Source organism: Aulonocara stuartgranti (assembly GCF_965226115.1).
Source record: "Aulonocara stuartgranti genome assembly, chromosome: 15".
NCBI lineage: Eukaryota > Metazoa > Chordata > Actinopteri > Cichliformes > Cichlidae > Aulonocara > Aulonocara stuartgranti.
The window spans coordinates 29,091,659-29,107,471 of NC_138951.1; the positions used below are offsets into that span (position 1 = coordinate 29,091,659).

Sequence of the window (15,813 nt, forward strand, 5' to 3'; positions counted from 1 at the left end):
CTGCAGTATATTGCAAGTAAACCTGACAAGTTTGGGATCAAGTTTTGGGTGGCTTGCGACCTAAAATCCAAGTACACAGATGCAAAAAAAATCAGGCCACTGTGCGATGTGTTCACTGCTACAGGTACACATGTGGTAAATGCAGACGACAGATACCGTGGCAGTGCCAGGATTGTGAGTGATTGCTGAAAATGTTGAAATGTACTCACTCACTTTTTATCATTATTTGTAAATATGTGTACAAATGGTTGGTTTTTTGTACAGTTTTCATCAATAAATGTCAGCAACAAAGGACATACAAAGGACATGTGTTGATTTCTCCCTAAGATGGCAAACTGAAACACTCCACTCCCCCACCCCCTCAATCACTCACCCCCACTCCCCTCCCTCCAGAATTCCTAGGTAACGACCTAATATACATATGAATGACTAGCCAATTTAGCTTCCACTTCCACCATTTGACTGCTCTCCGGGTTTTAAAGGTAGAAAGGTAGAAGCCTGGGGATGCTATTAATGCCAATTGAAGTATGGATTTTTTAGTTGGCATACACAAACAGAATTTGTTCTCGTTTCTCAATCTATCCCTAACCCTACTAAAGCTGAACCCTAAAGGCCACCTAGTGAAAAAATGTCACAGAATCCCGAAATTTTGGATGCAAATTTGTTGGGTAACATATAGAAACATCAGCAGCATTGAGTGTTTAGAAAAATTTGTCCTCGAAAAATGCACTGTGAAAAAATGTAAAGTGATGATGAGCCGGTCCTGAAAAAGAAAAAAACAGAGATTCATGGTTCATCCAATTCTCACAAGAAGGCAGCACCAGGGAGAAGTTCATGGTTTGATCCATGAGTTAAAGCTATAACACTTTTGTGCATATTTTAGGATGTCAGTGGGTCAGTTTAAGCTTTTCGTGACAGAGTTGGGACCACAACAGGTTCTAACTGATTCTATCTGATCTCGGGTCTGATGTAAAATAGTAATATTTAACTATTTATATATCGTTGTATGTTCAGTACCAATGTACGTTTGAACTACGAGCGCACCAAATGTTCTCATTGGTCAGATCTGTTTTTTGCGTCCAAACAATCTGAAAAATCAAGTATGATCCAAAAACATTAATTCCACAAATTCATCCTGTGAAAACACGCAGTCTGTACTGCATTAAAAAAAGGTGAGTGTGAATAATATTCACACACGACTTGTTTACACAACTCTTCTCTGGGAGCTGGTGGATGGCCACTAGTTAATTTAGAAAATGCTTCAAAATAACTGCTCAAGGAAGTTAATTAGTTGTCATGATATTATTAATGGCTGGATTCCATTTAACATCACCGCAGAACAAAATGGAAAATTACATAATTAAAAGTGTTTATTTATTTTTTTGTATGTCACTGCCATCTTTGCTAATGTCTGACTTTTCACATGCCATGCCTCTCTCTTAAACTGTCTCTGGTATCATACAAGGTGAATTTCTTGTGATATCATTCACTATTGGACAATGATTTATAATCTCATGTTTTGAAGCATCAGGCTGAGTGTTTTCACAGTTTTCACATCCTGGTCTTTTGAAACTAGATGTGATGAGAAAGGGGCGTGTCATAAATGCACAATTTACTGAGCCCATAAGTTAAGTAGGAAAGTGTTTCCATGGATAAAGGCAGAAAGCCATTTTCCTATAGACTTCTATAAGATTCCATTGCAAGTTTTTTGCTAAGCATCAAACCTTGGTGGCCAATAAACAGAAAACGTGTTTAAGGCACTTTGCATTGGCTTTACTTTTTATACATTTTAGAGATTTTACTTTTACATTGGCTGTGGTCTTATTTTAAAATATGTTGTAAAGAAGAAAAAAAAGCATAAAAGCTTAAAAGTGAAACCCAAAACCTGAGCATGTTTATTAATGACCAAACCCAGGATTTGAAGTTGTATCTGTACTTTACATCATCCATTGCAGACTAGTCTAATGCAATACATTGTAAAACATGCCATTACCCTAGCAGTTGTCTGTCTGTTTTCCAACAGGCAACATGACATGACACAGGCAACTGGCAAATTCAAAGCAACAACTAAAGTTTCATGCAACAACTCGAACTAAACCTGATCTCACTTTTGTTGGGACACTTTTTTTAAAAAAATGCATAAATAGATATATAATAGACAGAATGCAGCTGACAGTGTTTGTAGCCTAACACGTGTAAGGTCCACACAAATCAGTTCTTATGGAGATAATTAGATGACACCATTAACATCACACAGACAGACCCTTGCAAAGAGGTGTAGCCATGCAGTAGTGTTAAGTATAAATTGTGTGTTAGTCCTGCCAGCATGCTCCAAACCTTTTATATTGCATTGCAGTAGATCATAGCAGATGGTACTTTTTAATTGCTTGTTTGAAACTCCTAGTGGAGATGTTAAATTGTTATTACCCCTTAGTCACATGCATTAACCACTGCAGTAAAGCAGGGGTTTAAAGCTTTAAATCGTTTGAAAATAAAAATCAAATATAATATATAATCATGGCAAAAGCTTTTTTTTTCAAATAAATTATTTTTTTAAACGCTAGAAATACACCAAGCACGAAGCTATGAACTCCATAAAATTGCCCTGATGAAATAAGTATGATGTCTACTGAGGGAAACACTTCACTCTTTTTTAGCACATGTCAACATGACTGGGAGGAGACAAAGGCACAGTCTCATCTGCCCGAAGGCTGGAATGATGACACTAACTATCAGAGGTGTGGACTCGAGTCACATGACTTGGACTCGAGTCAGACTCGAGTCATTAATTTTATGACTTTAGACTTGACTTGAAAAAAGGTTGTAAGACTTGTGACTTGACTTGGACTTTTACACCAGTGACTTGGGACTTGAATTGGACTTGAACCTGTTTACTTGAAAAGACTTGATATTTTACCCAAATCTAAAATTTAACATACATATTATATAAAAAGTGTGGACCATTAATTCACTTTATTCATTCATTCATTCTTACCACACTCCGTATGTATGTGAGCGTGAGCTGTAGCACAGCCAATCAAATTAACCAGATTTAAAAAAAAAAAAAAAAAAACGCTCGAGCCAAAAATGCTCCCAAGAGTAATTTCTTTCGGCTACATAAACTACGAAGTAGTCAACAAAAAACGAAATGCAACATGCAAAACATGCAAGAAGAGAATTACAGACGGAGATGGAACAACTTCCAACTTTGTCCGACATTTGAAGTTGCATAAAGAACGGTAAGTGCTGCCTTTTTTTGCTACGATGAGATAGCGACTTAGCTAACTTCATCTTATTAGCAAATGTTCTCCGGGCTACGTTGATGATACTGTTTGGCTTTAACAGGTATGATATGTTTGTCATGCTATTTTAAATCCGGTCCTACAAGCGCATCCAAGAATAATACGCAACTTGTTCGCTCAGAATTGTCGGTGAATGGTGAGCAGGTTCCGTTTCAGAAAGTGGGTTCTGTAGCTGTACTCAAGGAAGACAGTTTCTCTCCGTCTCCTCCTCATCATTAACCCCGTAGAGCTACATGTTTATTTTTGTAAGAAAACCAATTACACCCTTATTTTTTGTTTATTATTGTGACTTATTTTGACATTGTTATGTGTTGCCAGACCATGGTTATATTTCATTATGCCAGTAGATACTGCTCTTGCATTGCTGTGGAACTACCAGAGAGACTCTAGCAATAGGCTCTGTGCACGCGCAGCTCAGAAATAAATTAGCTCCGTCCTGAGCAAGACGCTAACTTCGGTGTCCTCTCTATTAATCCACAGTTTGCTCATATTTGGCTACGCAGTGCTCTCTAGCCTGTGTGCTGCTTGCTGCCGGTCCAGATTCCCCTAGGTCTGGTGCCGGTAACATATGGTCGTGTTTAACTTTTGCATGTCTGAGCCAGGGAAAAAAAATTTTGGTTAGAAAATCTGGCCCACCTTAGTGTGTAATTGAGTAGTCCTGCTATATAAGGCCTTTTTCTTCTGTCATTTATGTCAATACATCAAATAAAATACTTTGATCTTATGTTATTAGCTGTTGTTTATTTGCAAAGGTCAGTTATTCTTAACAGGGATGCTAAACATTGCTTATTGGAACTGTATGCAGAGTTTTGAGAAAAGTGTTTTAATAAATATTGTTTATATATTTTTCATTTATATTTTTTATTGTCTGAAAACTATGAGAGTTTAAGTGTTAATAGTTATTTAGGATTATTAGGATCAACTTAAAGTAAAATGCAATTCATGAATGGCTGAAATGGAATTTCTGACATGAGTCTAATATGCTTACCTCTATCAGATTTGAAGAATACCAGATGAAAAAGAGGATCACAAATGAACCTCAACAGCCTTCCATATCACAGTTTATGGACACTTGTGCCGGACAGTACAGCATGACTCATCCACAGCAGAAAGCTATCACGAATGCATTATTAAGTGACTTGATTATTGGTTGCAACCTGCCCCTTTCTATTGTGGAAAACAAGAATTTTCGGCACTTTCTGACGGTAGTTGACAGAAAATACAGCCCGGTATGTCGCAGAACAATTATATCAAAAACGGAGAACCTTGCTGCTGAGAAACGTTCAATGTTAAAAACTCAGTTGAGCGAGACTGATCATGTTTCAGTCACTGTGGACATTTGGTCAGACCGAAGGATGAGGGGTTTCCTTGGTATCACTGTGCACTGGATACAGAAAGAGACAGAGAGGATGCAGCTAAAATCCAAACTGCTGGCCTTTGACCGCTTCAAAGGATTACACACTGGTGAAAGAATCTGTGAGAAATTTGAAGCTATATGTGACGAATACAACATTAAAGATAAACTAGACTATATTATTAGTGACAATGCTGCCAATATGCGAAAAGCATTCACTGTGTGCTTCCCCACTGAGCAAGCTGAGGAACATGATGATGGTGATCATCTTGACGACCCAGAGCTCTGGCATGACTTAACCTTGGAAGATCAGGAAACAGTAGGTGCTGCTATGGCAAAGACACAGCGCCTGCAGTGTTTTGCGCACACACTTCAGCTGGTGGTGAAAGATGGTTTGTCAGAGACCAAAGTGGCATCTCCTTCACTTTCAAAGTTATCTAAGCTCAGCTCTCTACTGCACACAAGCACAACATTCAAAGATGTGTTTGAAGCTGAATTTGGTGAACAGAAAGCGATCCCTGCTGCTGTAATCACAAGATGGAATTCAACACTGAGACAAGTGAAGGCAGTTATCCAATGTGATCATCTAAAACTCTGTGCTGTTCTTGAAATGACTGGGCACAAGGAGTTATTATTCACAACACGAGAGTGGAACCTTTTGAAGGAGATGGTGGACATCTTGAAGCCTTTTGGAGAAGCAACAGATTTGACACAAGGTGAGAAAATAGTCACGATTAGTGCTGTTGTTCCATCCGTGCTGTCCCTCAATCACCACCTTGAGAAACTGAAGCCTCAAGTCTGTTTCCTGAATGGTCTGGTCAGGAGCCTCCAAGCATCTTTGAACAAAAGATTTCTTGGAATCTTTATCAGTGTGCGAATGTCTAGAGCAGAAGATGGGATCACTGCCCCCTTTTCAGATCCAGTGTACCTTAAAGCAGCTGCTTTGGATCCAGCATTTTCTCTGTTGTGGGTGGAACACCATGTGTTGGGCAGTTGTGACATAAAGACAGAGGTGACACAAAAAGTTAAAGGTAAAGATTGAATATAGTTTATATTTTTTCTGTATTTTTTTTTGTCTAAAATTGTAATAAAGGCTCTTTTGCTGTTGTTAATTTGTTTTGCCAGATCTGATCCTGCAAGATGCGGCAGATCCTGCAAAGTCAGAGCAACTTGTGACTCCTGGTGAGGAACATCAAGAGGACTGTGAAGATGGAGGACTCTTTGCTGCTTACTGTAAGAGGCAGAAGAAGGATGTGGGGAAGAGTCCAGCTCTACAGCTAAGTCACTACCTGGATATTGCTGATGGACAGAACGCCCTCTTGTTCTGGGCAATGAACATGCAGACTCTTCCTTCTCTGTTTCATGTGGCCACCAGAGTTTTGGCAGTACCTGCATGTAGTGCTCCTGTGGAGCGAGTTTTCAGCTATGGTGGCATCATTCTACGGCCTCATCGTGCACAAATGACTGACAGACTTTTGGCCAATTTGGTCTTTTGCAAATGCAATGCAGAATAGTTAATAGTGAACTGAAATAAGTTAAAGTGCACATTCTTGTTCATTGTTTATTTATATATATATATATATATATATATATATATATATATATATATATATATATATATATATATATATATATATATATAATCATTCATTGTTTTGTACATACGGAAATCTCAGCACTTTTTGTTTCAACAGGAAGTTCTGCTTTTGCATTTTTTCACTGAATGTTTATTCTGTGAATTTGTAATTTAGAGGAAGACTATTCTTGCAGCAAAGTTTAATTGAGCTGTGCAAGGTGCAATTTCAGAATTAGTTTGTTCATATTTTGTAAGTTACTTGTTTCATCAGGTGATGAGATCAATACAGATTTAAAAAAAGAACACATGGTCTATTATTTACACCTAACATATAACTGCAACATTATTTTTTCGTTTTTTTTTTTTAAAGACTCGAAAGGACTTGAAATTCAAAGTTTCAGACTTGTGACTTGACTCGGACTTTTACACCAGTGACTTGAGACTCGACTCTGACTTGCCTGACATTACTTGAGACTTGACTTGAGACTTGAGGATAAAGACTTGAGACTTACTTGAGACTTGCAAGACAATGACTTGGTCCCACCTCTGCTAACTATATTAAAATGCATGAAAACATCAGCTCACCCATCCCTAAAACTTGAGTGATGGCCATAATAATAATAATAATAATAATAATACTAATAATAATAATAATACTTTGACTTTTTAAAATGAAAATCAAGTGGAATTGTAAAACATTTGTAAAACAACCATTACTTTTTTTTTACAGTTTTAAATTATTTAATTATTTGTTTGTGTGTTTAAATATCTAGAGCCATATTCTTTATCAGCTGTGACAAAAACCTATCAGTTTAAACTCCGCTGACTGACGTTTTAATTGTTCGCAGTGCAACAGGGCTAAACAACAGACTGTTGAGTGGCATTTCTTTCTCCATCTTTCCACTGACTGAGACTCGTGACACAGTTTTCAAACGTTGAACTGAAAAAATAATAAATGAGTGAAAAAATAACGAAATAAATTCTTCACGTGTCAACTCTTAAAGAAATTTGGATAATTCATTTTAAGTTGAATCAGAGCAGGGGGCAAAAAAAACAGGCACTGGCCCTTTAAATGAAGAACCTGCTAGAGCAGTACTTAGAAAGAAAGAAAAACATGCACGGAGGTGAATTGAAATGGGATGTACTCACCACTGCGGATACACACATGGCAGGCATGGTCCTCATTTAGAGTATACAGATGAAGGTCGAGCAGAGGTCCAAGGTGACGGCCTGAGAAAGACTTCTCATCTATAGATGTTAGTCATCATCATCATCATCGTCCTCCTCAGTTTACCGGAGGAGAGAAGCTGAGCCCGGCTCTGAGCAGCGACAGTCTCCACTGCAGTGTTTTATAGTCTGTGTCTCCAGGTGAACCGGTTTTAGATGCGAGGTGAGGGTCCGCTTCACAGACAACGCTGTGGTAATTCCCATAGCGATGATGGATGGGGGCATAGACCGGGACCGCCGCCTCGCCCTGTCCTGGCTTGTCAGCGTGCAGTGCGGCTCTCCGTCCGCTCTTGCAGTCCTCCACAGACACTGCTGACGTAAAGCGAGAGGCGGGACTTAGCGAAGGGCTGTCGGCCAATCCCAGTCACGAATGAGTCGTGCACGTGTATTGAACCCCGCTTCTGGTTAGGAAAACAGGGGTTGCAGTGGAAGACATTTGAAACACCCGGGGTTTAGCCCTAAAGGGTAGTATGCATGTGGGATTTTTTTTTTTTTTTTTTTTTTAGAAATGACTGAAAGATTAATAGGCTCTGTTTTGAGTTTGGTTCAAAAAAGAATGACTTCTTATAGGGAAAAATATATATCACATGTGCAGGACACCTTAAACTAGTTTTTTAATTAAGCAGCAAGGCAGAACAAAATCGGGGCTGTATCAAGACACGAGGACTAAACCCCAATTCAACCAGACCCCTAAACTGATCCGGAATTAAAACAGGACTACAACAGTTCAAAATCAGGACTACTTAGGATTTAACCAAGACAGAATCAGAATCAGAACTAGATGATAGTAGCACTAAAAATCATCATAGACCTGCACTACACTTGTTTTTTTAATTCTACCAAAGTACACTATTTAGATTGAGAAAAGTTTGTATAATTATTTAGCCTTGTTGTGCATACAAGCCTGCATAACTTAATAAATATAGAATTTGAAAAATAGCAAACCTAAAAAGAAACACTAGGTACGAGATACATGAGGACCTATGATACGGTGATACTTTTGGTAAAGAACCATTTGACTAACATGTATGTCTCACCTGCTCTGTTCTGTCCTCATTCTCCATCTCCCTCTCTGTTACTCTCTCTCCCTCTTTGTGCTGACAATCATCAAATATACAGTTGAAACCACATATTTATGTACTCTTCAGATCAAAACACAAACACTTTTTTAATTGTAACATCAAATCAGACTAAATGTTTATTTTTTTAGATTGATAAATATAAAAAACATTTGTTAACTTTAAGAGTAAAGAGAGAAACTATCTGTATTTCTTAATTGCAAATAGTACCAAATTGTATTCAAAATTGAGCCACACTTATGGAGCTCCACAGTTCTTTTCCTGGTGTTTTGGTTGAAATCTCTTGATTTCCCCATGTCAAAGAAACAGGCTCTGTGTTTTGCCTTATATGCATCCACAGGTGTGCCACCAATTTACTCACATGGACTCTACTAACCTATCAGAAGCTTCTTCAGCTCAGAATGGAATCGTCTGGAGTTTTCTTATTAATTAACTGTCACGGTCCGGGGCAGCGGCCGTGTGGAAAGTGGAAGGAGGACCCAAAATGCAGCACTTATTCAGATGTGAGGGTGATTTATTGTTAATAACAAACACAAAGTGGAGATGGCAAACAGAACTAAGGACGAAACTAAACTGGGATAAACTACACAGAGGAGTGGCAAACCTGAACATCAAGGGAGAACAGCAGGGAGAACACGCAGAGGATTACACCAGGTAGGAACACAGGTAGGAATACAGACGACGCGACGAGGAGCAGAGGAAATCACACGCTATAAATACACAAAGAGACACTGGGAAATCACACACAGATGGGGGAAACAGCTGGACCTGATTAACCTGACGAGACAGGGGAACACTAACACCAGGGACCAACAGAGGGAGCACAAACCCAGAACCCAGTGTCTAAAATCCCAAACACAAACCATCCCAAAACAGCCATGAATAATAATGAAAGTAATAACAATAAGTACATAAACATAAAGTCACTGAGTCATGGTCGCAGGACCATGACATTAACAAACTTAGTGTATATGTACTCCTAAATTTGATCAAAGTGATAAAAAATAGACAGCTCTGTCTCTCTTTATTCTGACATTTAACTAATTCAAAAGATATTTCGATATTTATCTAAAACAAAAGTTTACTCTAAATTGATGTTGTACAGTAAAAATGTTTTATGTTTTCTCCCTAAAGTGTATGTAAATATCTGGTTACAAATGTGAATATCCTGCTGTGTACTGAAATCCCTCTTGTTTTGCATAGAAATATACTGAACAACATCCAAAGCATAATATATAAAATAACATTTACCTGAGTTTTTTCTTTGAAAGAACCGTCTAATGTCCATTCTTATATTTCAGTACATAACTGAAACCGATTTAGTCGGAGAGGGTAAGAACTGAAAATATGAAAAAGTGGTATTGTGCCATCTCTAGTAGCTATCCACCACATAGCACACCATTGCATTCCAGCTAGCCCACCCAACTTCAGTAATCCTTCAAATGTTGCTGCAGTTTGATTTTCTGTCTTCATTTATGTCCAAAGTGATATCAGAGCTCTACCTTTTCATTTTTCCGAAATCTCTGTCAGTCAATTTGGATATCTGCCGATACCGATATGAATCCGATATAGTGTGTTTTAATCAACAAAACTGTTTTTTTAAATATCTTGCTGCATTTTGTATAAGTTCATACTCAAGTTTAAAACAACAACTACACTAAAGCTATTCTGTTATACCTGTATGCAAAAAAAAAATATTTCATAGTTCAGCAATACTGATCAATCTAATAAACTTAAACCTACACCATCCTCCCTATTCTGGTATTTTAAAGAGTACTTAGCGTAAATATTAAGCAACCTAACTAATAGGGTTGCAAATTCCCAGCAACAACAAAAATAAATAAATAAAAAATAGGGAACCACCCTCCACCTCATGATGCTTAATCGACGTAATCAACCTTAATTTGATGCAGTGTGAAAAAAAAATGCACAGAAATCAATTATTTTTCAAGAAATATTAAATAGATTCAACATCCTTCTTCAACAAAATTGTACACTGCACAGATGGTACCTTCCCAAAGGAAAAAGTACTATAGCTTACATATTAGTACTATAGCTTATATATTAGTTAGGTATATATATATTAGACTTAATGGTTACTATATACAGTAATGGACTTCTATTCATTTTACATCAAATTAAAACTTTGGGTGTCAGATAATTATTTATTAAAAGCTAGACATTTTAAATGAGAATAAGAAAGAAAAGTATGTCTTTGTGCCCCCTTTTCCCTGTTAATGCCCTATCGGCCCCCCTGGCTAAACTTTGCTAGATCCGCCCCTGTACAGTTACCAGCCGTCAGCTACGTAGAAAAAGATCCTGGTGTAGAAAGTAATATTAAATAAATTCTAACAACAGCATATCAAGCTTAAACGTGCTGCTGTTGTTCAGCTGCTGGTTTCCTCTTTCTGGTGCAAAGTGGGCCAAAAACAAACAAGAGAGACGGACTCGCGACAGAAAAGCCGATCAGCTGATCATTAAACAGTTTCATGATTGAAGTAGCAGCAAGAAGAGGCAGTCGCTCCATATATTGTTTGTTAAGCTTAACGCAGGAATGCTTTACAAACATTCAGAGATGGACTTACACACTTGCTTTACTTCTCTCGGGGATAACTTTGTCGGAGATGAAATGCCGGGTTGCTAGCGAAGCTCCACATGCTATCCAGACCACGACAGGTCCCGCATGCCACAGCCGCACGTGATGCATACTGCTCCGACGTGCTAACGTTCTGAGGTGAGTTACGGCGTGTTGCAAGTTTTGTGAGGTGCTTTCGTGATATTTAATGGATCGGATTACATTTTTTATTTTTCTCCTATATCCGATCCAGTAATTTAGGTCAGTATCGGACCGATACCGATACGTAATATCGGATCGGTCCATCTCTAATACACACCACACATTCAGCTTTTTACACATAGCTCCAGAGGCCTTAGTCATTTGTCTCATTTGTTCCTAATTGTAACTCTACCATCTGAATCTTGCAATAGAAACCAAGACTTGTCAGACCAGGCGATATTTTTGTTCTATTTTCTGGTTTACATTATACTAGATGGTTACTCCATTTCTCCCAAAACAGCACTGGGGTATTCTGAATGTATTTTGCTATTTTTAGAAATTGCTTAGTCTTGGAGCCCAGCATATGAATCATTTATCAGCCTTTTCAGTTCTGCATTCTCTCGTTTTCCGCCCATATATAAAACAGGTCCGCAACTCCAAACCATAGTAAAGGGACCTCTGGTTAATACGACGGGTTCTGTTTCGGGTTCGTAGCCGAAAAGTACACTGAACAAAAATATAAACGCAACACTTTTGTTTTTGCTCCCATTCCCCATGGGATGGACGTAGAGACCTAAAATTCATTCCAGATACACAATATAACCATCCCTCCCAAACAGTGGTCACAAATCAGTTCAAATGTGTGGTAGTGGGCACATCTGCTATATTGAGATAATCCATCCCACCTCACAGGTGTGCCACATCAGGATGCTGATCTGACATCATGAGTAGTGCACAGGTGTACCTCAGACTGCCCACAACAAAAGGCCACCCTGGAATGTGCAGTTTTGTCTCACAGCAAAATACCACAGATGCCACAAGCAATGAGGGAGCGTGCAATTGGCATGCTGACAGCAGGAATGTCAACCAGATCTGTCGCCCGTGCATTGAATGTTCATTTCTCAACCATAAGCCGTCTCCACAGGCATTTCAGAGAATATGGCAGCACATCCAACCGGCCTCACAACCGCAGACCTCGTGTAACCACACCAGCCCAGGACCTCCACATCCAGCAGGTTCACCTCCAAGATCGTCTGAGACCAGCCACCCAGACAGCTGCTGGAACAATTGGTTTGCACAACCAAACAATTTCTGCACAAACTGTCAGAAACCGTCTCAGGGACGCTCAACTGCATGCCCGTCGTCCTCATCGGGGTCTTGACCTGACTCCAGCTCGTCGCCGTAACAGACTTGTGTGGGCAAATGCTCACATTCGATGGCATCTGGCACGTTGGAGAGGTGTGCGCTTCACGGATGAATCATGGTTCACATTGTTCAGGGCAGATGGCAGCTGAGAATGTCCCAGTTCTTGCATGGCCAGCATACTCACCGGACATGTCACCCATTGAGCATGTTCGGGATGTGCTTGACCGGCGTATACGACAGCGTGTACCAGTTCCCACGAATATCCAACAACCTCGCACAGCCATTGAAGTGGAGTGGACCAACATTCCACAGGCCACAATTGACAATCTGATAGACTCCATGCGACGATGTGTTGCACTGCATGAGGCAAATGGTGGTCACACCAGATACTGACCGGTTCTGGGTCCCCAGACCCCCAATAGCGCAAAAAACTGCACATTCCAGGGTGGCCTTTTGTTGTGGGCAGTCTGAGGTACACCTGTGCACTACTCATGATGTCAGATCAGCATCCTGATGTGGCACACCTGTGAGGTGGGATGGATTATCTCAATATAGCAGATGTGCCCACTACCACACATTTGGACTGATTTGTGACCACTGTTTGGGAGGGATGGTTATATTGTGTATCTGGAATGAATTTTAGGTCTCTACGTCCATCCCATGGGGAATGGGAGCAAAAACAAAAGTGTTGCGTTTATATTTTTGTTCAGTGTAGCTTTGCTTTGTTGTCTGGGTCAACTTTGCTAACGAGAGACAGAGAGAGGTGTTGAAAGGCTGCTCCAACGGAACTTATTGTTTCGGAGGAAAACATGAACACAGTATACAGTCGAGTCTTAATAGCTTAATTACAACTGGGCTCGTCAGGCACTCGTTTTGTCTGCAGTGGTTATTATTATATTTACATACTTAAATCTCCCGTTTTAGGTCGGTCATTTTTTTGAATAATAATAAAAAAAAAAATTTCTTCACGTCATTATGCGGGCGCAAGTAGAGATGACATGGGCTGCGACACAAGCATTAGAACCTAGGGCATAACCTAATACACATACAGGTGCCATTCATACAGGTAACGAGTGGGGGACAGAAAAGCTTCTTACAGAAGACGTTACAGGTCTGTGAGAGCCAGAGATTTTCCTTGTTTGAGGTGACCAAATACTTATTTTCCACCCTGATTTATGAATAAATTCTTTACAAATCCTACCATGTGGATTCATGGATTTTTTTTTCACATTCTGTCTCTCACAGTTGAAGTGTACCTCTGGTGCAAATTACTGACCTCTGTCATCATTTTAGGTGGGGGAACCTGCACAATCGGTGGCTGACTAAATACTTTTTTGCCCCACTGTATATGTATATACACACACCCAGCACGCCCCTGCGGGCGGTTTAACCTTCAAGCTCGGGTCCTCTACCAGAGGCCTGGGAGGTTGAGGGTCCTGCGCAGCAGGGCCGTGCAGAGAGGTTTAAAGGGGCGGGTGCTCAAAGTTAAAAAGGGGCACATTGAACCAGGCTGAATAACAACAACATACATTCATCAAGAATCTAATATGGGAAGGGCAGGGCTGTGTTGATCTGAGACTGTAGACATTAAAAAGTCCATAGGAGAGATGGTAGCAGATTAAACAAGTGTCATGAGATAATAACAAAATGCAAAGATTGGTGACAGCGCTTGGAACCATAAGGACACAAAAAACTGTGAGAAATAATTTAGGCTCTGCCTGTGAATCACTCTTTGCTTCTCTTCTTCCTTCCATCCCATCTTTTCATATATCACTCTCCACTTGCTGTCTATCTGAGAACAAGGCACAACTTGCTATTGCAATAAACTATAATCTAATTATCCACACCTAACAACTCTTGCACTTAATCTAAAATAAAATGATGACAGAAAAATGTTATAGCACTGCCTTTAGTAGCCTCACACAGCTCCTACTGTTTCTTCCTCATGTCCTTACCAGCCATGTCTGGACAATGTTATATCATGAGTAATATTTTTTTTTAATCCATCTAAATAAAACAAACACATGCACGCACACACAGGGACATTTTAGACCTTCTTCAGAATACTGTATATACTATGGGCATCATGGTGCTGATCCAGAATCCTTACATTATTATTTATTACTAGAGTTACAATAATAAAGCAATGAGGAGGGGGAAGTAATAAATATGAAATAATGTCATTATGATGATTCCATTTGTTTCACTATCCACTCTGTGCAGGGGCAAAGCTTATTACATTTTTAAACTGTAGAGATACAATAATTTTACTGCTGTAAATTCCAAATTTTGTCTTATTTAAAATATAAATCTAATATAATCTGCTTCTTAATGTATGTTCTTTAAAATACAGCGTGTGTTTTTTAAAATATTATAATAATGCATAATTATGTGGACATGCATATTAGATCGTTTTTTAGTGAAATATAATCCCTCCAGAAAGGCAGGAAAAGCCCGGAAACTTACTTTAAAACTAAATATGTTTCTAAATACTTTAAAACTAAATGTTTCTAAATACTTGTGGAGCAGGGAAATTATTTTACTGCTATTGTTAAATAATTGTCATCATTACCATTGCATTAATAATAAAATCTGGAGTTTATATTGTATTCAGGGGTTAAACAGTGTCTCTTTCAGAAAGACTGAGTTGCAGGCTGACAGGAAGTTGTATGCAAAAGTGAAAGCAGATAGTTATTTTGAGCCGCAGGCTAAGACGAGGCTTTAACAATGTAACAGATAGCTTTAAGAAGGCCTTAAGCAGTTATGACTATTTTATACACAATGCATATCTGTGCTTATTAAAGAGTTGGAGCTCGGTCAATTAATTGGGGGTCGGAAGCTTTGTTCGGCGCGATGTTCGGACAATCTATTGTGCAAGTGACTTGGAGCCATAGAAGGAATTGCAATACATGCTTACAAAACACTTATATATCAGATCATTTTATATTAAGGTTTTAGTAGAGGTTCTTGGTTAAAACATTTATTTAGTAGAAGACATACACATAGTCTCAGTGAGCTTCTGGTCTGGTAAAAGGTCAGAAGTGCAACAGGTGAATTGAGAAAGAGCATTTGAGGACGAGACACAGACAGTAGGTGAAGAGGTGACACAAAGAGCATGTGAGGTCGTGACACACACACATAGAGTTAAATTTATTTAGAGGAACCGTCCTTGTTGTCTCGGCAAGAAAGAGGAACAATTCATTTTAAGATAAGAACGGAAAGTACCAAGCCATGAAAATAGAAGATGATTTTCTGGGTGAAAAGTCATGATGATGTTGATCTGATCTATGTATAAAATGTACCGGTGACGCATGAAGGGGCGTCAGTAAATAAACCCTGATGCTATAAAATAT

At 39.0% G+C, this 15,813-nt stretch overlaps 1 protein-coding gene across 4 annotated transcripts in view; it reads right to left on the minus strand.

Moving 5' to 3' along the window:
* Positions 1 to 11,251, minus strand: part of tnfrsf21 (tumor necrosis factor receptor superfamily, member 21) — a gene marked incomplete at its 3' end in the record, with an annotated part of 221,673 nt that extends 210,422 nt beyond the window's left edge. For 3 of the 4 annotated variants that reach the window (XM_082505317.1, XM_082505315.1, XM_082505318.1), the window contains exons 1-2: positions 11,124 to 11,251; positions 7,382 to 7,771 (exon numbers count right to left, since the gene is read on the minus strand). In XM_082505317.1, the coding sequence (XP_082361443.1) occupies positions 7,382 to 7,417 (36 nt within the window). In that variant the 5' untranslated portion in view covers positions 7,418 to 7,771; positions 11,124 to 11,251. The remainder of the gene's footprint in view (positions 1 to 7,381; positions 7,772 to 11,123) is intronic. The other variant, XM_082505316.1, reaches the window with a different exon arrangement.
* Between the last annotated feature and the right edge of the window lie 4,562 nt (positions 11,252 to 15,813).